The 23,044-nt window shown below is 45.5% G+C and overlaps 1 protein-coding gene across 5 annotated transcripts in view; it reads left to right on the top strand.

Moving 5' to 3' along the window:
• The window catches only part of Igsf9b (immunoglobulin superfamily member 9B), a 58,148-nt gene extending 41,498 nt beyond the window's left edge, over positions 1-16,650 (top strand). For 2 of the 5 annotated variants that reach the window (XM_076939696.1, XM_034509561.2), the window contains exons 19-20: positions 1,417-1,538; positions 4,692-16,650. In XM_076939696.1, coding sequence (XP_076795811.1) covers positions 1,417-1,538; positions 4,692-4,900 — 331 coding nt within the window. In that variant the 3' untranslated portion in view covers positions 4,901-16,650. Of the gene's footprint in view, positions 1-1,416; positions 1,539-4,691 lie in introns of those variants that run through there. The other 3 variants (XM_076939697.1, XM_076939699.1, XM_076939698.1) reach the window with 3 other exon arrangements.
• The last annotated feature ends 6,394 nt before the right edge of the window (positions 16,651-23,044 follow it).

The raw sequence follows: 23,044 nt of genomic DNA, 5'->3' as shown, positions 1-23,044 counted from the left end.
CAAGGAGGATGGAGGCTCCTTCACTGCCAGTTACTTCCAGAGACCAGAGGCTTACTAACCATGAGTCTGTAAGTTCCTTCCTCCCAGGGCTTGCAGAGGCCTTCCATGTTGGAGAAATGCTAAGTCTTTTCATTCCTTTCTCTTTGTTCCCGCTTACTCCCCACTCCACCCCCAGATAGCTTGTGGACCTCTGGGGACTTCTTTGGCTCTCACAGGACTATCAGAATATCTTTTTTAAAAACTAGGATTTGCTAAAACTTCACTGTGATGGACGTGGGGAAGGGAGATGAGCAGCTTGGGGACAGAAGAGAGTCACCTTTGTCTACCATGACCCTAGAATGTCCTACCTTACCTGGTCTTATCAATACCAGTGTTTGTGGGAAGAAAGCATGCCCCTCCTGTTTCTTTCCCTCTTTGTTCCTCAGGCTTCTCGTTGTCTTACTTTGAGAAAAACAGACGGATAACATGTCTTCTCCTTTTTCTTCTTTTATGATTCTTGAAAGCTCTTTCTATAGGCACAGTGTCACACACTGCGCTCTTCTCAGTTTGTTTTGGTTCCCATTGTGACCTAGACGACACAGGCTCTGGTTAAATGGCAGACTTTATCCATCCCATAACTGGGATGGAGAAAGAAAAGTCAACATATAGGAGTTTCCTCTCCCAACAATCTCAACATTTAGGTTGAATCTTAAGATACAGAACTTGCTGGAGACCAATGACCCACAGCAAGGACTTTGTGGAGCCATAAGATTTGAACACTTGGTATTATCATAATCTACCTCTACTCTCTTTTCTTATGAGACTGAGGAAATCCAAGCCTTGTCTGCAGAGTGTTGTGCAGACATGCCTGCTGATGTTGATGTGTCACAGCAGTTAGCTGTGAGGTTCTAGATGAATCTTGTAGATGGAGGAAGTGGCTCTGTGTAGTTGGGTTCTGCAGAGCTCATGCCTCACTGGGCATTGGCTACTTACTTGCCCCTTCCTGTCTCTGGACACAGGAGGCAGCTTGTTGGGACTGGAATTGCTCACCTCCTGCTTTAATCTGCTCTTGGATTTTTACTTTAAGGTCTTGATGATGGTGAGTTCTAGGAACTGACTCTTCTTTGGCACTTGCTTGTCCCAGCCTAAGTGATGTGTGGTGGGCTTACATTAAAGTCTCTCTCTCCTTTCCTAGGGTCTTCTGATTGCTCCCCAGGTTGGTTCCCACCTGAGATAGGCCTCCTGCTGCTGGAGCTTTCTATTGGGTTTCTCCTTTCAGGAGCAATAGGAAAGCAGGTGTCCAGGAGTGATCGTGGACACCCCGGACTCCATCCCTGGCCTCCATCCTTCTATGGGCAGTCCTTTGGCTTTCTTCCAGCCCTCTTCAAAGGCTCCTTTCTGGGAGCTGACCTGTGCCTCTCTAATTGTTCCTTGCAGAATACTTCCACCTGCACCCGGGAACGCTGCTGTGCCTGAGAGGCTGGAGGCTCTGAGATACCAACGGATAAAGAAGCCCAAAAAGTCATCCAAGGGCTCTTCGAAGTCAAAGAAACGATCCGGTAAATGGTGGGAAGTACCACTCGTCTTTCCACCGTGCTTTCCCCATTTGACAAGGACTGTGGGCCCAGGATCCCAACCTTGGGTGTTCTCTAGAAGCACTGCCAGCTTCTCTTGTTCTTGGTTTCCCTTTAAACATTGGTTTTCAATAGCGCACAAAAAAGTTTTCATATAAAAACACAAGAAAGATCCCCGATTACTTTCCCTTCCCAGTTCATCTCCTCCCACCTGGGAGCCATCGCTGTGAGGGTACGTGTGCCTGTGGAGCCTTTTCTGTTACTCTCAACTTGAGAAAGCACACCATAATGTTTCAGCATGGTTTTGGAGCAACTTAAGTAGTAGCCTGTTCTTTTCCCATCCTGCAGCACACCTTGCTGTTATTCGTGTCTCCTTGTGTGATTCTCCTTCACCATTTCAAGCCCTCTAGTTGGTCACTGGGCAGGCATGGGCTCATGTGGCATGGGCCAGGCCAGCCTCTGTAGTGACTAACCTTTTCTAAGGAGAGAGACTGAAATCTCCTTGTCTCTTAAAGGGCACTTCCATTACAATATATCTGATGCAAGGAGTGATGGGTAGCTTATGAAATAGTGTAAGAGGAGTTGAGCATCCTTTTAGAAAAGCAGTTGTTGTTTATCAGACATCCTCTTTCTGCCCATGTTTGTAGGAATGTTATGAGAGCCTGTCCAGGAAGAGTGTTCAGCAGGTTCTTTGCAGAGCTTTGGTGACCACTGCCGAGCAACTGTCTTAATAAGCCAGGTGGTGGAAAAGGCTTCACAGGGGCTCCTGAACTCATTGATGACTTAGTCCTTGGCCGTGGCTGGTTTCCTGTCAGTTTATGGATGGCAATGCAAAGGCAGAGAAAAAGAAAATTATCTTGTTGTTTTGAGACAGGGCCTAGCTAGATAGCTTAAGCTGGCCCGAAACTATCTGTGTAGCTTAGGCTGGCCCTGACCTTTTGGTCTTCTTACTTCTACCTTTTGATGGCTAGGATTACAGGTGGAGTCTGCCATATTCAGCAAAAATTAATTTTTTGAGGCTTGGGTCAGGATGGAATCCAAAGCTCTATTGAAACTCATTCAATTTAAACATATACGTAATACATCATACATACATACATCATACATACATACATCATACATACATACATACATACATATCTCTTTGTGTATGCATGTGTGCCCTTTAATGATAGGAACACATTCTGAGAATTGCACTGTTAGACGATTAGGGTACTGTGTGAACATTGCAGACAATGCTTGTATTAGCCAGGACAGTCACTGTGGGACTGCCATTGAATATATGAGCTTTCCTTGGTTAAAATACTGTTATATAGTGTAGAACTGTAAGTTTCAATAAATAAATTTTATCTAATTATTTAGAATGGGCCACATCAGCTCCACATGTTCTGTCCTGTGCCCATTCTGTGTTCCTAGCTCTCAGGCATCTGTTTTTAGCCCGTGTGCTCCCCTGGCGTTCAAATCTTGTATTTCCAGTTGACCATTGGACTCTGACTTGAATGCTTTATAACTCATAAACTGTTTTTTTATTATCCTCTTCAAACCCGCCTCCCCCCACCTGTCTTCCATTCTGTAAATGGTATTGCTTCCTTCATGCTCAGCTTCTCCCCAGAGTCTTTCACTCTTGTGACTCACACCTGATCCTCCTGGGGAGGTATGTTGGTGCGACCTTTGCAATATACCCGGCCTTCTTTGGTTGTCCTCACTGTAAACGTTGACGCTTCGGTTCCTTTCTCTCCTTTTGGATTGTTGCAGTGCCTTGCAGCTGCCATCCTGCCCCCTCTGCAGTCTTATAGTATCCCAAAGAGGTGACAGCATGGCTCTTACCTAGAGAGACAGCAATCGCTCATTGATCACTTAGCCTTTGGGGATGACTGGTTTCCTAATGAGTCTGTAAGTGGGAATATTGAGGCAGGAAAGCAGAAAATTATTTCGTTAGTGTTTGGAGACAAGGTCTTGCTGTGTAGCTCAGACTGACCTGAAACTAGCCATGTCTGGGCTTGAACACTCTATCCTCTTGCTTCCATTGCTTGGCCGCTAGGAGAGCAGCCAGTGAGCTATAGAGATTTTACAGCCCTTTTCCCCCATACATGTTTATATACACATATGCGCAAACACATACACACATTCTCACACAAAAATTCTGTAGAAGCTTTTCGTTACAACAAGAAGTTTTAAACTCTGTTGACATAACTGTCATCCCTCTCTCTAGGGCATACTGTGTTTACTCTTCTCTTCTCTCCTTATATCTTCTCTTCTTTTCTTTTTTTAGAAGCAGGGTCCAGTATGTAGCCCAGGCTATCCTCAAATTCATAATTCTGTTGTCTCAATCTTTAAAGTATGGGGACTACAGGCATGTACCACCATAGTGGCTTACACCTGCTCTTAACTCAGGGTTTCTACACTGGCTGTTCTTGTTGATGGTAGTCATTTTCATTCAGCTTTCAGGAATAATCCTGGTTCAAGAGTCCAGCCAGATATTACTACTTGGGGAGGCAGAAAAAAGACCCTGGCCATTGACTGGTATTCATATTTCGTTTTTCTTTGTGATTGCACTTGCAACGCCTGAGAATCCAGTTTCTGTATCTTTCGAATCTTGAAAGTTGGTCTCTTCCTGCCTACGCCCATGTGAAGTATAATCTAGAAAACAAAACCCTCCCACTGGATCCCTAGAAGGGCCATGAGGCAGAGGACTGGCCCTGGCAGTGGAAGAGGTGTGCAGGTCTGACTGTCACTCATGATTGAAGTCTCGTGTAATGTCTGTCGTTGCTTGGAGTAGATGAGAGAGATGTTGTGAAGCTTTGCTTCCTTCCACCTAGAATGCCACCTGGTATCCAAGAGGCACAGCACAGCAAGTATGTGTAGACTGGTTGCTAAAAAAGCTTGGTCATTGAGATCAATGAACTCATAGAAGAGAAAATACCTACCTTACTCCGTTGACTCCAGGCTGGGTTTATGGTTGTTCCAGTGGGGAGAGAGCAGGTTCTCTGCAGACGTTTGGCCTTGGAGCCCATACATACAGATGGTCCCATGGTTTCAGTGGCAACTTGGACTTCAGCCCTGGGAGATGCATGGAGTGTGTGAGGCTCTGAGTCACCTTTTCACTCCGTTTTCTTTGTGTGTCTGTCTCCTCTGTAGACGGTTCTGCCTCCCAGGCTCAGCAGCTTCCCAACTCTCAGGTTCTGTGGCCCGACGAAGCTGTCTGCCTCCGAAAGAAGAAGAGACACTCTCGTCCTGATCCCTTTGCCCGGCTTTCAGACTTGTGCCACCGTCAGCTTCCAGAAGACCAGACGGCGATCCTCAACAGCGTGGATCACGATGACCCAGGCCACGCTACTCTGCTATGACTTGACATCATTCTAAATGTCCCCCAGGGTGGGGTGCTAGGCTAAAGGGGCAGAGAGGGACCATTGTACAGGGCCCTGTCCTCCTCTGCCCATCATGGGCTGGCTCCGGCCCTTGTCCTGTGCGTACTGGCCCTCATGCCAGGAGGGGCCTCTCCCCCACTATCTAGCCAGCTAGCCTTGCCCATGGGACAGATGACTGGGGGAAGAGCTTTTAACTGTGGGTCAGAGTTGGGAGTATATGGGGATGGAAAACATCTGTCTCTTCATCACCTCTCCAACTTTGCTAGATTGATTCTTCTCACCTCTTCAAATGTCTTAGGAAGTGAGGAAGTGGAAAGCAATGGCTTTTAGTCCTCTGCATTTGTTTCAGTTTTCCAAGTCCTGGGAGGGGGTTAGAGTTATATCCCGCTCTCCTAACTCCACATATATATAGATATAGATACAAATGCACTTGTGTGTAGTTGGTGGGTTTCTCTATGTGTATATATATGTACATTGAAGCAAAGTGCTTTTTCTCCCTGTGGTCAGTAAGGGACTGGGGAAGATGCTCAACAGTGGGCTTGGTGAGTAGGACCTGCTTCGAACTGGTGGGTGTCCTCATGTCTGTCTTGGGAGATCATTCTGGCTGGAACAGGATTCATGCTTTCCAGCTGAGTTCTCCGTTGTTCTATCTAGCCTCTCCCATCTGGAGCAGAAATGGGGTCCCACCATGATTCCTAGCTCCCTGCTTGGTGGGTTAGCAACAAGTTAACACCTGAACTAAACCTGGGCCTTTGTTGCCTGCTTGCTAGGTGAAGAAAGCATGGCCAGGCTTAAGGCCCACTGGCTACTTTCTTTCTTCTGCAGTTCAGCACTCACCACAGATGTATGCTTGTTTAGCAGCAGGCTGACCAGCAGGCCTGGTGTGCAACTCACTGCTCATGTGGTCGTGCCTCATTCTCTTCTGGTCCAGTCAGGGCTAAGAGCCCTACAGCCAAAGGCCCTCTTGTTCTTTAGCCACCTGTGTTGAGCACTGAGCTGCCACAAGCTCTGTTTATACCCATCTCCCCTCGGCACTCTGAGCTCAGCTCCCCCACTGCCGATTGGCTCCTCCTTTTCTTTTGTGTCTGCTAATTCCCCAGATTGATTAATTGCCATTTGTGGGAGCTGCCTGTGGCTCCCTGGCATACTCTCTGTGTGCTGCCTGCCAACTCTGCTATGCCCTGGGGGTCCTTCTCCACCCCCTGGACCCAATCTCTAACGAAGGAGATGAAGAAATGGGGGTGCCTCATATTGTTGAGTTCTGGGGTGCTCTTTCCTCACTGTTCCTATGTAGAACAGCTTGAGGCACAGGAATGAAGCTGGAAGGGGTGGTGGGAAGGCACCAGGGCCTGTCCAAATCTTGTCTTGGTTCAATCTGTTAGCACTCAAAAGTTTTCCTAATGCCACTTGTGAATTCAGATGCTTGTCTCACTTCTTAAAAGGTTATGGTGTTACTCAAGAGTAGAAAAGGGGGAGAGTGGGCCCACCCTCTCCTTCCCTCTGGCTTAGCCTAAAGTAGTAGGAACTGCCAGCTTCCAGAAGTATTCCTTCTTGGTGCTGCTGTATCCATCTCTCTCTAGTGACTGCCTTGGGCATTAGCAATGTCTACTGGAAGGTTTCTGCTGGTCCCACAGAAGCTTCTGGTCACTCAGCCTAGTGACTTTGATGATGTCCCAGGTGCTGGGAAACTGTTCCTTTTCAGAGCTTCCATCTTGGGGAATTGACTGCATCTCTGCAGCCAGGCCTTGGTGCTCCCTGCTCTCTCCTAGAGAGCTGGGGATGGACTCCACACTTGAGGCTTCACCATGCAAGCCACACCACCACAGCTTTCTTCTGGACATGGGAAAAAGAGGTGCTGAGGTCAGAGTTTCTTTTGCTCTGAGATTAGGGCCACATACCTTAGACTTTTCCAACTGATGCTATTCTTAGAGATGTTGGAGACCACCGTTCCCCTGGACCTCAACTCTGATGTAGAAGGGTTGAGTTGGAAGACTCATGTTCTTTTTCAGAAGTGGCACACTGCTTCTTCCACTGTGACACCATGGGCTGCTAACTCAGTGTCTTTGGGGTGACTGGAAACAAGGCTACCTGAAATACTGGGGTAGTATTTGAGACTCATACTGGCCTAGCCTGTAGTGTTTGCTTGCTCTCTTACATAACATGATTCTTGAACCATGGAATGTAAAGGTAGGGTGTTAGTGCTGGTAGACTTTGTATTCAACCTGGAAACTGGTCTGAGGATTCTCCTGGGAATTTTGGCCACTTTCTGGGCCTTGAGGTTACAACAGAGAAGAAGTTGCACTTGAAGACTGTTTCTTTGGGATGTTGTAGGGACAAAAGCCAAATTTTGTGAGCTTAGATCCTCAGTCCATGGCTGGGCTTGCAGGCTGGGCTTGCAGGCTGGGCTTGCAGGCTGGGCTTGCAGGCTGGGCTTGCAGGCTGGGCTTGCAGGCTGGGCTTGCAGGCTGGGCTTGCAGGCTGGGCTTGCAGGCTGGGCTTGCAGGCTGGGCTTGCAGGCTGGGCTTGCAGGCTGGGCTTGCAGGCTGGGCTTGCAGGCTGGGCTAACACGGGTGCTGACTCCTTCTTCCTCTTCTTGCCTCTGGCAGGGCTCCTTACCTCTGCCTTGCTGACCAAACAGTGGAAACTGCTTTTGACTGGCCACTGGGTGACAGCTGTGCTATTGTGTCCCCTGGGCTCAGAAGGGGCACAAGTTCTACCCATTCCAAAGTGGCCTCTCATGCAGTCTTCTCCTAAGAGGTCTTCCTTCTTGTGACTTTTCTTGGCGGCCAGCAGCATTCCTGAAATCCAGGAACCTGTTTTAGCCCTTCCTTTAAATGACTGCAAAGCCAACTGGCAGATACAATCGCCATGGTCAGTGGCTGACCAGGGTGTCATAGGCGTGATCTCAATTGCTAGGTGTGAGCACGTGTTTGACAGTCTGTTTAGAAATGTGTGATTTTGGGGTATATCTATTTCTAGGGACCAATTACCTTTACACTCTTTCTCTGAACTTAGCAGTGACCACAACTGAGCTTTCTAGGGCTTTCACCTTTCTTGCTGTGGGGGATAATGTCTTCTAAATCCTCCCCTTTGGGTCTGGTGGCCTTGCAGAAGTAACTCAGTTCAAAACCCATTCCTGTATTTGGTAATTTTTTTTTTTGTCTTTCCTTCTGCACTGTACCAAGAAATGCTATCCCAGTGTTTAAGCCACCAGCCAGGAAGAGTGTAAACTGGTTCTCTAAAGGCCCAGAAAGATTGCAATTATTTGATGGGAAGAAGATAAAAAAATAAAAAGTGAATCTTGTTTCTTGATGTGATGGCTGACCACACAGATATTGCTTCCAGTCTCTTAGTGGAGTTCTATGTATTCATGGTTATTGGTGGCTATTGGTCCAGTGTCTAGAGTTAGCTCCTGTCTAATGGCCAGCCCATCTTCCCATTAATTTTCTTAGAGGGACTACGGCAGGAAAGAAAAGGCCTTCTGAGAGTCTTTCTCACCAGGAAGGGTGCCACATTGCACAGTGTGAGCAAGATCTGTATTCACCTCTAGGGGCCTGGGTTATGTATTTGGGGGAGATTTCAGCAGGGTGGGTTAGAACAATTACTGGTATTTTCTTTTCAGCGAGTTCTCTATTTTTTTCCACAGTGATCTAATCTATTTGAGATTGAGCAGATTTTATTTGCTCATTCTTCTGCCCTTCTTCTGCAGAGGAAGCTGGGTAGGGTTGAGGGATAGGATTCCTTTGTTTCTCCCTCCTGGTGGGACTGGCATACAGTAGCTTCAGGGAGGCATCCCGGAACATTAGGACATTGTAGTTGCTTCCTAGGATCTGAGTCTGAGACCAAGGCTATTTCTTCTGATTTTGGTAGAAAAATCCTTTAAGAGGGCCTGGGGTGGACTGGGGAAATTATAGATAAGTATATTTTGCTTGTATATAGAGAACTCTAGGAAGTGAACAGCTAATGGTTTGGGTTTGCTTTGCTTGCATGTAAGATGTGCTTTGGGGGGGGCACTGCAGGGACTTGGGGGTGCGAGGATAGAGTCAAGAGCAGAGTTGGGGGGGGCATGGGAGGTACTACTACAAGTAATGCTTTCTCTGGGATCCTGAGCATTTTTCACTAGTGCTTCTTGGCCTGGCCCTACCCTTTGTGCAGGCTCCACTAGAGTGGGGGCTTAGAGCCATGCTGATTATCTCTGTCTCTTTGGGAACAGGCTCAGGATGTGGGTAGCAGCCATTCTGCATTGAATGCAGTAGTTGATAGGACAAGTGTGATCGAGGAAGGGAAGTTAGACTGTTAGAGAGTGGAGGGAAGGCCTGGTGAGAAACTTAGAGGGATGGAGTCATAAATCAATTGTCTGTAAAACAAGGAATCCTGGCATGGCAAGGTTAAGACTCACACAGGGCACTAAGCTTCTGGTTCTCTTTGGGGACTTTACCAGACCAGACAATACATATGGTGGAGGCTCATCACAAGGAAATCAGTGATTGCCAAGGAGGGCAGTGAGGGGCAGGTGCCCCTGGTGTGGGAGGGATGTAGCCACTAAGAGCAGGTTGTAGGCAGACTGGATCTTGAGAAGAAAGTTTGTGTAAGGCAGGGTCTTTCTGCTTCTAGAACTAGTTTCTAACCCTGACTGCCAAACACAGACTTCTTCAGTTTGTTTCTGTTTGTGGAGCTTCTTGGTGAAAAGTGGGAGGGTGGTCTTCAAATGCCCACGGTAACTCCTTGTCAGTGGAGAGGAGTTGTTCTCAGGAGCTTGGTCCTCATTCTCATGGCTGCTGTGGCAGGCTGTGTCTGAAAGTGCCCAGTGGACATTGGTACTGAAGGCGGAGAGGAGGTGGGGCCTCCGGTCTTATCAGTTTTCTTCTTGAGCTATAGAGAATGCCTCCATCCTAGAGGCTACACAGTGGCCTCCTGAGTAGAGGCTTTGTTTTCAATTTCTCTTCCTTTGATAGGTTAAAGATACCACACTGTAGCTATGAGAGTAAAATAATTTCATCTGATACCAGAGACCATCAATTGTGTACTCCTTACTCTATAGAACCTCCTCCAAGAGGAGGAACTGAAGATCTCTTTAAGACAAGTCAATAAACTGAGAATCAAAGCTCTGGTTGGACTCTAAGAACTCTTCCCAACTCCGGCAACTTGGTGTTTGCATGGGGTTGGCTTATAACCCCTTCACCTTCAATGCTGAATCAGCATGGGTCCAGAGCCTTATTTCTGGGCCCCTGTCTATACTTCCAAATAAGCTTTCAGGAACAAATACACTGTCTGCACCAGATGTTTGGTGTCTTGGATTCCCAAGAGGGTAGAAGTTTTTTCATGATCTCATTTAAAATAATAATAATAATAATCCTTAATCAACTGAGTCTGGTCTAAAGACATTCCTAGATGATTGGGAATTCTGTGGAGATTAAAAAAATGCATTAGTACAATTCTTTTTCTTGTTTTAGGAGGGGGAAGAGTTGGGGCATCCTAACTGCTAAATAGTTGGGTAGATCAGCATCGGGCCATTGAATCACTTAGACATTCTCTTCTACAGTGGGTCAACTGCAGCAGTTAGAGATTCTTGGGAGTTCTGGTGAAGAGTGATCAGCTTTGTACCACTGGCTAGGGAACTCAACCAAAGCAGCACAAGAAACTCAGCTCGCAGCCAGGGCCTCCACTGTCTACCTTTCCCACCCAACTTAACTACATGGCAACAGGAGTGAGTGAGCTTGCTGTTCTTTTGGGTCTTGAAGAAATGTGTCCCACCAATCCCACCTTCCACTGGCATTGACTTCCTGTATCTGTTTTAAGGAAGTGCAGAGCAAGCTCTCCCTCCACCCATTCATTCCATCCAGGCTCTCTTTCCTTCCTGCCCCCACTTGCGTGTGGCTCCAGGACCCCTGGCTTGTGCATGGTTTACACTAGGGAGGTGCTTGGGTTAGGGAAAGAATTAGGGAGGGTGCAGGGTTTAGATTGGGGAAGGGGATTTTCATTTTCAACCTTAAAATACTGAAAGCATGCTTTGGGATGACCTCTGAGATTTTCACATAAACTATGGTTAGGGAAAATGCCTGTTGCTCCTCATATGGGAGGTGGGGACTTGGGGGCCATTTGCCTTCCTTTTGGCTTGGGAACCTATTCTATTTGGTGGAGGAGAATAAGCCTCCTCATAGTAACCTTGCAAACCCTGGAAGGGAAGCTTCCTTATTCTGTCACCAAGTATTTATATTGCCTACTGAGAACAACTGAGCAGTCTGTCATGGGTTGACATTGCCCTGGCTAGGTCAGAGAAATGGAATAATCTCTGCTTCTCTGCAGGTGTCAGGTTATCTGCCTGACCACGAACCCCTAGCCAACTGATTATTCCAGTGTTCAGAATTAGGTGTATTAGATGGGTGTGAGTATCTGTGATGTGCGTGATGTATGCATGTGTGTCTGGTGTGTGCAGCGTGTGTGTGTGTGTGTGTGTGTGCAGCGTGTGTGTGTGTGTGTGTGTGTGTTGTATGCGTATGCTTTGTATGTGTGTTTGATGCAAGTGTGGGTGTGAGGGAATTGTAGAGACACCGCTTTGCCTGGGTAGCATCAGGCTTAGTTATGGCTGACTCTTTCTTTGCTAGACAAACTTCTGCTTTGGCAGGAGGGTCATACTCATAATATACCACCTTGAGTGTATTTTTTATGGAGATTGTATATAAAATTATATAAATATATATAACTTGTTCTATTTTAAGGCAAAAGGAGACTTACTGGGGAGGGGATAAGACTCAGATGCAATAGTGGTGGTTAACAGTGGGAGCTTCAGGTAAGTTGTCCACATGGGGAGTGGGGGGTGTGGGGGAGAACCGATGTAACCGGGCAGGAGTGGGGCTCGTGCCCTCTGCACATATATATAAATATAAAGAAAACTTATATAAAGCTATCTATCTAGCATATCTATATATCTATATATCTATATATCTATATGAAGTCATAGTTTGCTTTATTTTTGTACCTGTGCTTAGAGACACTTTGAGCAGTATCACCTCCCCCAGGTGGTCCGGGGTGCTAGCTCATGCCTTGATCCCACTTATTTCTCCATCCTCCTCGAGATAGACCATGTTTGAAGCTTCTTGAGTCTTTCTGGTAGATATGTGTATATATGAAAAAAAAAAAAAACCTGAAGTCATTTGTAGACAGGACAAGTGAACTGAAGGGGCAAAGCTGCCAGATCTGTATGTCTCCTGTCTGGAAAGTTCCCTAACTCATGCTGTTTGGTAGATGTGCTCAGTATCGAGAGGATGACGGAGAGCTTAGCATGAATCCGTACCCCTACGGCTAAGGGTTGATACTCAGTTCCTTGGAAATGATGTTCTAACTCAGCATCTTGGACAGAGGGAGCTCAGATCCTCTAGGTCTTCTGGTAACACCTGTTACCAGATTGTTTGTAGCCCCCGGGCTCAAACAATCCCTGTGGAAGGTGGTAGTGAGGTTTTTGAAGCTGACTGCGTGGGCTCAGTCTTGGAGAAGATACACCCTAGTAATTATTGCTGCAGAGTCTTGGAAACAGCGTGAATGTGATATCTAGTATAAATATAGCGTCTGTGCTTTTTCATTTATTTTTAATTGGAAAATAAACTGTTGTCGGAAATGGGGCAGTCTAGTTCCAGAACCCTGAATGGAAGATCAGGAGTGAGGGCCTGACACTGGTCAGCATGTGAGGGACTGAGTCCCATTGCTGTCTTCCTTGCCTGGGACTCTGAAACTAAATAATGTATTGGAAGAGTGGGGTGTGGATAGGAGATTTGGGGAGGAGTTCATTTGTGTTTGGGAAGGGAACTGTGTGCTCTGAAGAGTACCTCTTGGAGAATTCAAGACCTCACATGCACTGTAAGGGCCACCTGCCCTGCAGCCTTAGCTGGCATCTCCTGGTGCTAGCTTTTTCTTTTCATGTGCCAAGTGATCAGAGTGATGTGTTTGAAGCTGAGGCAGAAGCCAGGGGAGACTCAGGCTGTAGTTTTTCCAGTCTTTGTGCTTCTCACTTAAGAAAAGGCAAAAGTGCCCCCTTCCACCCAAACAAACCATGATGCTAGCCAAGCCAAGAGCTTATTCCAGATGCCTCAACCATGGGAAGGGCTTTTTTTTTTTTTTTTTTTTTTTTTTTTTTTTTTTTTTTTTTTTTTGTGGGGTTTGGGGGTGATAGGCAGAGTAGGGTGGAGAGGAGCTTGAATCTAACTCCTGAACCCTATGGAGACCTTATGATTCCTTTGATGATCTTTTCAAAACATTCAAAAATGTCCAAGGATATTGTGAGAAAGTGTGTTGGCTCTCCTGTGGTCCATACAGTACTGGACGGCAGCACTGAGTCTGACTGGCAGTGTGCCCCGCCTTAAATGAGGCCTCCTCAGGAGGCCAGGGGAGGATGATAGCCAAATGTTTCTCGTAGATTTCCTGAGAGATTGGACAAGAGGAAGAAGAGCAAATTCTTTGTCCCTTACTAGCTTGAGTCCCCTTCTCACTTACCATAGAGGCGATTCTGTTGCTGTTTTTGGTTTTTGGTTTTTTTTGTTTTGCTCTTAGAGCCCACCTCTTTTCTTTGCCTCACTTCCGGTCATAAGATACCACCAGCAGAGCAGACATGTCAGCATCTCAGGGCTCATACTCCATGAAGCCCAGGTTTGCTCTGACTCTTCACTTTTTCCATGTTGATTCTTAGAAACTTCAGCAGCATTAGAGTACATGAAATTGCTCTCCTATTTCATGATGTCCAATTGGACTCCTCTCTGGAGATGGGAAGATGGGCACGTCCTTCACCTTGAAGTTTTAGGGCTTGGGGAATATGTTACTGTTACCCTTTCTATGACCCAGACCTCAGTAAGACGGTGCAAGGTGTGCACTGGAGGAGAAAGGAATGGAGGCCTAACATCCATCACTTATTCTACAGAAGAGCCAGCTTTCCCTAAGGGAACACAGAGCTAAGAAGGCCAGGGTCTGATTATGTGTGGAAAGAGCAAGCTGTCTTCACTTTGAATCTCTCAGTTAATGGGACTGGTGTTTGGGAAGGGTGTTGTGAGAAAGCCACTGCCAGGATCCTGAACTGTTTTGTATACTTGTGATTCACCTTGGTCCCTAGGTTATGGGAGGTTTGTTGAGTTGTGATGTTCTTTCTTCTTGGTAGGAGATAGGGGAAATCTAAGGAGACTTAGTTTGGCTACCTCTGTCTATGGAATGAATGTGGAAACAGATCTGAAAATTGTTCTCCCAAGAGTTGATGCAGCTCTGTCCTTTCTCCACTGTCCTTAACCAGGAGCCTTGGGGGAAGGGGCGTCTCTACCACTTGCCTAGGCCACACCTTTTGCTATAGGTACTATGTGGAACCATTTTGGGCAATACATAAGCATGAGGTAAGGGACAGGACACAGCCCCCTCCTGTGGGTGAGAGGTAGATCATGATGTTGGAGTAGGGGTTTTTGTTCTGTTGTTGAGGAAGTGACTGAAAGGAGTTGCCCTATGGAATGACCTTGATGCCGGAACTTGAGACTGAGGTATCACAAAGGGGGCAGCTGACCAGTGTTCTCTTCACCTGAGCTCTGTATGAACTGTCAGAAAGTCTTAAAGCTCCATTCAGATTTAATTTCCTAACTGCCATTTGTGGGGCCAGAGACTGAGGGCAGGGGTTGGGCGTGCTATCCCAAGTTACCCGTCCTTATACAGTCCTTGACTGAGCAGAGGGTGTCCTGCTTTGGTCAGCAACTCTGGGGCCCCCTTCATCGCCACCTTTTCTCTCTTTCATGAGGAGGAACTCTATCATCTTGGACATAGTTCTTTCCTCACACAGTTAAAGGCAGTTTCTGTATGAATTCTTTCCCTCCTGTTGTCCCATTAGTGTGTAGACATACAGCAGTGGGGAGGTGAAGGATCCTGGTGCTCTCTGCCAGGTCCCTCACAGACTGCACACCTCTTGCACCTGGCAACCTCCAGGCTGTCAGTCTTAACATATCTGGACATGACTATCAATATCATCATGAGAATTCTTGCTCTCATTTCAAATCTTTTCTCTTCCTTTGGCTTTCGTTGGGGCTCTTCCCACCCATGCCTAGTCTTCTCATGAAGATGGTTCAGACCTCATTTCTATTTCTTGAATGTTGAGTATTACATCACAGCGCTAGGGTGCTTCATGGTGCTGCTCCTGAAGAGGCCAGCTGGACGGGATCAGTCCGCTTCGTCCCACTGGTTCCTTAGAACTTGCTGTATTTTGTCTCTATTAGATGTTTTTCCTTAGTGGGTTGGGGTGGGAGATTTAGGGGTAGCTTTTGTGTTCTCTCTCTCTCTCTCTCTCTCTCTCTCTCTCTCTCTCTCTCTTCTCTCTCTCTCTTCTCTCTGTATGTATGTATGGATTGGTTAAAGTCAGTTATCACGGGCTGACTTTCATTCCAAATTAAAGTTAAACCACACATTGTACAGCTGCACACAGAACACCTTTGAGTGTGAATTTGGATGGCAACTAGAGGCATACTTTTTGAACTTCAGGTATGTAACGGAAAAGTAAATAAAAACACTATTTTTTCAGTAACCTTTTTTTTTTTTCTTCTAAAAGATAACTAAAATCAAACTACACGGACATTAAATTGGTGCTGTACCAAAGCCTTATGACATATTCTACACTCTGTATATCCTGTCTCCGGGGAGCTCCCTGCTTTATCACTCTTCTCAAAAGCCTGGGAATGCCAGAGTGTGTCAAGCCTGGGGCTGGCTGCTGGGGACCTGCAGGCCGAGGGGACTCTTGGGAGCAGAAAATGATGGTGGAGGTGGGGTACCCGTCTTCTGCCTGAGCAGATACTGAAGGGAAAGCAGGTGTTGGTGTGTGTGGCATGCATGTGCGTGCATGTATGTGTGCGTGCATGCATGTGTGCATGAGTTCACCAGGGCATAGTGCCAAAGTGCATGCACTGCCTAGGGACTGAAAGGGAGACCCAGGTTGGCCTGGGTGTGGGTTGGCTGTGGGAGAGAGGGCATTTCCTTCCCTTTTCCCATTTTCCCCTTCTTGTAGGTTAGTAATGGAGGTGTATCAGAAACAGCTACACTCTCAACAGGTGCTTTTCCCCCTTCAAAAATCTCCAAACTAAGTATCTATCTGTGAAGGGCCTGTCCCACAGGGCAGGCACCTCAGCTACCAAATCCTAACCGCCTGTGGCTGAGAGGAACCCTTTTTCTCTCTAGCCCTTGCCTAGTTTCTTGGGGACAAAGATTCCTCCAGGGATCTCTGCATCTCCTGTTCCTTGGCCTGGGTGGGCTTCTTAGCCCATTGAGAGGGCCTCACTGTGGTTGACCCATAGCTGTACCTGCTCCGTGGTCCTAATCAATAATGCCTGCCCTGGCTGCTGAGGACAGCAATTCCTTTGGCCTCAGACTTGTCAGTGTAAAGTTGAGCACCAGCCCAGATTTATTCGGGAGGAAATCTGCAGTCAGCCTTGACCTGGTCTGCGACTCCAGGCTCCACCTGCTGGTGCTTTCAGGCTTGCTGAAACTAACCAACTCATCCCCAGTAACACTGCATGTCCATATCTGCGAACACCAGTACATAAGCAAACACAGGGAAAGAGAGAGAAAGAAGACACATCCAACAACTAGATGTGTAGTTAGTGAAGGTCCCCCTGGGAACATTGCAAGCTAAGCTGATTACAAAACATTTAGTATCTAATTACTCCTCATGTAACATTGCTCTGCTTCAGAAATGTTTTGTATTTTGATATAAATAAAAATTTGCTTAAAAAAGTTTGTTTCCTATATTTTTTTTCACACCTAGAAGTGTTTGCTAATGGTGTCTAGTTTCAAAACTGGCCCTAGCTCTCCCTCACCAGCTGATTCTGACATCTCAACACGACTCTGGACTGGCTGCTCCCCATTCACCAGTCAGGTTTGTTCTAAGGAGATGTTCTGTGTGAGTCACTGCTGCTTGAACCTGGGAACCACCAGGGGGGAAAAACAGATGAGCCTCTAGGTGGAGGAACTTAACTTGTAGTGGTGTACAGGCAGCAGCGGTGGCGGTAGGAGCTGATGGGCTGTCGTAAAGTGGTTAGAGACTGGGAAAAAATGGGGTAGAGGTGAGTGGAGAAGGTGGGGGGGGGTAAGGCACAACTCAGGCATAGAAGGAAAGAGTCAATTGCAGCCCAGAAAGGTGTTCAGAGGTCTCATAAGGAAGATGGCATTTGAACAAGACCTAAAAGGGAACTTTATCTCTACCCAAGACCCATAAACCTCTTTTACTTCAGCCTGAAGTCCTATGTGCCAATGGTCACTTTATGGTTTGACTCAACCTTTGAGAGTCTCCGGTGACAATGAGCTGGATCTCAGCCTATTATGAGAGCGTCATTTAGGAAAGTCAAGGACTCAGCGATCAGGCTTAGATGTTCACACTCATCTCCAGGGTTATTTTGGTGTGTGTACCTCACATCCTTCTCTTTTGCTAGGCAGGGTCCCTCCTTATTGTGTCAACTGGATGCATATGAAGTTTTGCTTTTGTCTTTTGAGACAGGAATTTGCTCCGTAGCCTAGGTTAGTCTTGCACTCAGAAGCGCCCTGCCTGTTAAACTTTGTTTGGGACTTAGTGGATGGCAGATCCCCAAAATCTGCACCGATTGTTCTGGGTACATACAGCAAACAACTCACTGTGTCAGTCAGCATCCCAACTCGGTGACAAAATGGTCAAGAGATGAAAAGTAAAGAAGGTTTACTTTTACTCGTGATTTCAGCTCTTTCAGTCTATGGCTGGGGAAAAACCTCCAACATTTTCTTAAGTTCTAACACCTAAAGGATCTCTTGTCTCCCAATCATATGCAGGCTGGGGACAAAGCTGTCAGCATGTACACCCTTTAAGGGTCTCTTCCAGGCCTCAGCACTGACCAGCCAGTCTCCACACATAGGTTCATCTATTAATTCAAAACCTCGGTATAGTTTTAAAAGTTGACATGTAAGTGGTGACGTCGGGATGTGGCATCCAGACAGCAGTCCTTTGTTTCCATCATCTGCTCAGTTATCATCCCTGCTTGGTTCCCATGTCTCCTATCGTTTCTCTTTTTGTTGGCAGGTTTGAGGAAAAGGTTTTGATATTTTTATATGCATTGGTTTCAATTTTTTAAAACAGATACATAGTTATTTTCTGCCTCTTTATATAAATGAACAGAGCCAAGAGGACCTTTTCTATGTCAAATAGTGTTTATGGGACTTTTTTTAACCCTTAAAATACTTGTATATAAATGCTTGCCTGCGTGTTTTTTATGTGTGCCATGTGAATGCAGAAACCTGTGGAGGTCAGAAGAGGGTGTCAGATGCCCTGGAACTGGAGTTAACAGGCAGCTGTGGGCTTCCTGTGGATGCTGGAGACCCAACTTAGTCCTCTGTAAGAGCAGGAAGTGTTCTTATGGCTGAACCATCTCTCCAGTTCCTTAGCCTATATTTCATGTTTTAAGTTCCGCTAACTCTGTACTTTACAAAATCTTTCAGATTTTATTTATTTATTTATTTATTTATTTATTTATTTATTTATTATTTTTTTTGAGCTCACAGTAACCACATGTACTAAGCAAAATGTGTCTTTATCCTCTATCAACCAGTGAAGGATCTTGTCAGTGGCCTCTCGTCAGTGGTCTCTCATTGCCTTTTCTCCTGTTCCTTGGTCCACCCCTTTTGCCTTATTTCATATCAGCTTGGATGTCTGCAAAGGAGAAGTGGGATTCTAGCACTTTTTTGCTTGGCCCTCCTTCCTATGAACATGACACTGTCTAAGGAGACCTATGTTTCCCAAATTAGGTCACAGAGCACCTGGGAACCCAACAATATTGAGCAACATGATACTTCTATTCTATTCATGGAAATTCAGATTAATTACCATGATAAAGATAGGGCTAGGCGGAGATCACGTGACAGCAAACTTTGTGGGCTTTACAAACCAAGACAATTTTGCTTTGGGGCTAGACTATTTGCTGAGGAGGCCAGTGAAAAGGTCATCAATAAAGTCCCAAGTTAAGAACATAGCTTTTAAATGAAGAAGCTATAGTAAAGATAAAGACCGATTAGACCAATGCAGACATGCTTCTAAGAGAATGCTGCCACACTTGCTGAGAGACTTGCCATCAGAGGTACAGCAAAGGGACCAGGGGAAAAAAGGAAAACCCAGTTATTTATCTGCCAACCTAGAATGAGTGGACAAGGGAGAAGAGGAGAGGAAGGAAATCCAGACTCACGAGGTTTGAAATGATTGATAGATGTCCAGGGGAGATGCCACTGGATAGGAACCTGGAGTTGTAGTGGAAACTTGAAGGTGGTATTGAAAACCCAGTTAGACAGGCAGGATACAGAAGTGTTCGAGGGGTTAAAAACCCTAAGAGAGGTGAACACTTGTGTAGACTTTGCAGATGAGGTGGCTGCTGTTGACAAAGGGAGTCTCAGTGGAATAGTGACAACAACAATTCCAGCTCGAATGGGTTAAGAACATTGAGACAATAGCTAAATTCAGAGCTAAAAGTCAGATGAGGGAATTTGCAGACCAGAGTAGACATTTCTCTCGACACTGCTTTAGAGTCTGGGGGCATGGTAGGTGCAATAGTAGCTAGCTGGGTCCCCTTTCTTGGATATGCCAAGTCCCTAATGTCTCACAGGCTCCACTGCTGACAGGTGTGCTCCATTGACACAAGCCTCCTTGCCTAAGAGAGCTTGCCTAATGGGCTGCCCCATTGTGACATTTTGGTTCAGGAACAAAGGCCACTCATTGGCCTTAGAGGAAGGCACCTTGGTCATGATCTTCTGGATCAGGCCAAGGCTGCAATTTACCCAAGATGACATTGTTCTTCACCTCTCTATAATCTGTCTACTTTTCCTTAATCCGTTTAAGTACTTTTGTCCTGAACGAAAGGTCCCACAATGTGGCACATCCCCACAATGTGGCACATCCCCACAATGTGGCACAGCCCTAGCCTTTGCATATAAGGAACCCCCTCTAAGATGTGCTGGAAGGAGGACCCTGAGGATAGAATTCTAAAGATGGGTTTCACAGAAGCTGGCTGGCAAGAGGACAATGTCACAGTGCTATGTCCAATAGCACTTGCCCCTGGCATGCCATAACAATGTAATTGCTGAGATTATCACCTCTGTGGAACTGAAGCAGAGTGCAGGCAAAGTTACATACTTTAGAGATACCAGAGAAAGAGATATCCCAGGAAGAAAAGAGTAGGCCAGTTGTGTTTGATGAGAGCAGCAGGTAAGTCCTGCAGGATCAAGGAACTGAACTGCAAAGCTCCATAGGGGAGATTTTGTTCAGTTGGGGGCATCTATACCCATGATGTTGGCTTTATCAATCTTGTTTCTGGAAGGTAGCTGCAATAGCTGCTAGAAAGCTCATGAATCTTAATGAGACTGATGGTCCAAAGAAAACAGATGTTAGAACTCCAATACATTCTCTGAATAGGAGTATCAAAAGGCACAGGGAAATAGGCACAATAAAATGGATTGGTCCTAAAACCAATCCAGAAAACTGAACAGCTTCCCAGGTTTTCTGGTTGGGATAGTGGATCATCCATTCATCAAAGAAGGGATGAATCAGGAAGATGCTCACAGCCTAGATGAACAGCTTAGCAGTGGTTATATTCTAGAGGTTGGGGCTCATGGGTTAACATGTTATTTCGAATCTGGGCATCTAATAAATCTTACAAGGTATCATTGTCAGTGGTGAAACAAGCAGTATTCCCTATAAAGTCCAAAGCAAGAAAAAAAAGACATCAACTCCATCATAAAATCTTGTGCCAAGAGTCTAATGGGTATTGTTGATGTTCAAAATAACCTTTTACCAAAGGAAAGATTTGAAATTTGGAAAGTAAAACAAAACCTTCATTATCTTCAAATGACAAGAATATCAACGTAAAAAATAATCTCTAAGATCTTCTCTAATTTTTTGTTGCTATGGGAAACACTATGGCCAAAATCAATTTAAGGGAGCAAAGGATAATTTGGGTTACACTTCTAGGTCATAGTTCATCAATGAGGGATGTCAAGATAGGAAGTCAGGCAGGCATGCTTACCATTCCATACAGAATTAGCTCTGTGTTAGTTACTTTCTGTGGCTTGTGATAAAACACCATGATCTGAAGCAAACTGTGGAAGGAAGAGCTTATTTGAGTGGTAGGAGTGTAGGGGAGGAATTACACACACACACCAATGAGGTAACTTTGTAATAGTGAAAACAACAAACTATAAAAAAGGCTACATGGTAGAATTTTAGGGAGAAATGTAAGAAAAGACATAAGAATGGGGGTGAGATCAAAGCTAAGCAGAAGGAACATCTCTTCCTCCCTGTATTGTTCTTCTGTTAGAATGTGATCTTCATATGGGTCTATCAGGACCAACAGTCTGCCTTGTACAAGCCTTTGTGTTTAACATCCCTATCCAGATACCAATGCCAAAGATCTTCCTTACAGGCTTAGACCTTCCTCTTTCTCCTGCTGTTTATCTCTGCAACCGATGCATCAGCTACCTCTTTATTTTTGGTAAAGGCAATTAACAAACCTGCTCTGCATTCAAAAGTCTGTCGTAGCTCACCCAGCCTTCAGAGTCAGGAGGCTTTTTAATGACGTTACTGGCTTGGCACCATCACTAGAAGCCTCTAACCTTTCTTTGTCTTCAAAGTATGCTTTTGTTTGGTTGTTTTGCATGTTTTAAAAAGTCTGTTTATTGGTCGGTCTATCTATCTATCTATCTATCTATCTATCTATCTATTTATCTATCTATCTATGTAATCTATCATCTATCTAATATCTATCATCTATCATCTACCTATCATCTATTTGTATCTCTGTATCTATCTATTAATCTAATCTATCATCTCTAATATGTATGTATCTTTCATCTATTATCTATTTGTATGTACACATGTATGTATCTATGTAATCTATCATCCACCTATCATATCTATCTATCTATCATCTATCTATCTATCTATCTATCCTCTATCTATCTATCATCTTCCACTTATTGTCTATTTGTATCTATCTTTTTTATTATTTATTTATTTTTTATTGGATATTTTATTTACATTTCAGATGTTATCCCCTTTCCCCATTCCTCCCCCCACCCCAGGAATCCCCTATCCCATCCCCTCCTCCTGCTTCTATGAGGATGTACTCCCACCCACCTACCCACTCCCACCTCCCCACCCTCGAATTCCTTGACACTGGAGCATCCAGCCTTCACGGGACCAAGGACCTCTTCTCCCACCTATGTCCAACAAGGCCATTCTCCCCTACATATACAGCTGGAGTCATGGGTACCTCCCCTATGTGCTCCCAGGCCGGCAATTTAGAAACTAGGAGCTCTGGTTGGTTGGTATTGTTGTTCTCCCCATGGGGCCACAAACCCTTTCAGCTCCTTCAGTCTTCTCTCTAACTCCTCCACTGCGAACCCCATAATCAGATCAATGGTTAGCTGTGAGCATCCACCTCTGTATATGTCAGGCTCTGGCAGACCTCTAAGGAGACAGCTATATCAGGCTCCTGTCATCCACATCAGCATCTGTCTGCCTTTGGTGACTGCACATGGGATGGATACCCAGGTGGGACAGTCTCCAGACGACCCCTCCTTCAGTTTCTGTCCCACACTTTGTCTCCATATTTGTTCCCATGAGTATTTTGTTACCCCATTTTTGAAGGACCAAAGCACCCACACTTTAGTCTTTCTTCTTCATGAGCTTCATGTGGTCTGTGAGTTGTATCTTGGGTATTGCAAGCTTTTGGGCTAATATCCAATTATCAGTGAGTGAATACCATGCGTGTTCTTTTGTGATTTGGGTACCTTACTCAGGATGATATTTTCTAGTTCCATCCATTTGCCTAAGAATTTCATGAATTCATTGTTTTTAATAGCTGAGTAATACTCCAATGTGTAAATGTACCACATTTTCTGTATCCATTCCTCTGTTGAAGGACATCTGGGTTCTTTCCAGCTTCTGGCTATTATAAATAAGGCTGCTATGAACATAGGGAAGTGTATGTCCTTGTTATATGTTGGAGCATCTTCTGGGTATATGCCCAGGGGTGCTATAGCTGGGTCCTCAGGTAATGCTATGTCCAATTTTCTGAGGAACTGCTAGACCTATTTCCAGAGTAGTTGTAC

Source organism: Arvicanthis niloticus, chromosome 8 (assembly GCF_011762505.2).
Source record: "Arvicanthis niloticus isolate mArvNil1 chromosome 8, mArvNil1.pat.X, whole genome shotgun sequence".
Lineage (NCBI taxonomy): Eukaryota > Metazoa > Chordata > Mammalia > Rodentia > Muridae > Arvicanthis > Arvicanthis niloticus.
This window is presented reverse-complemented; position numbering and strand designations above follow the sequence as displayed.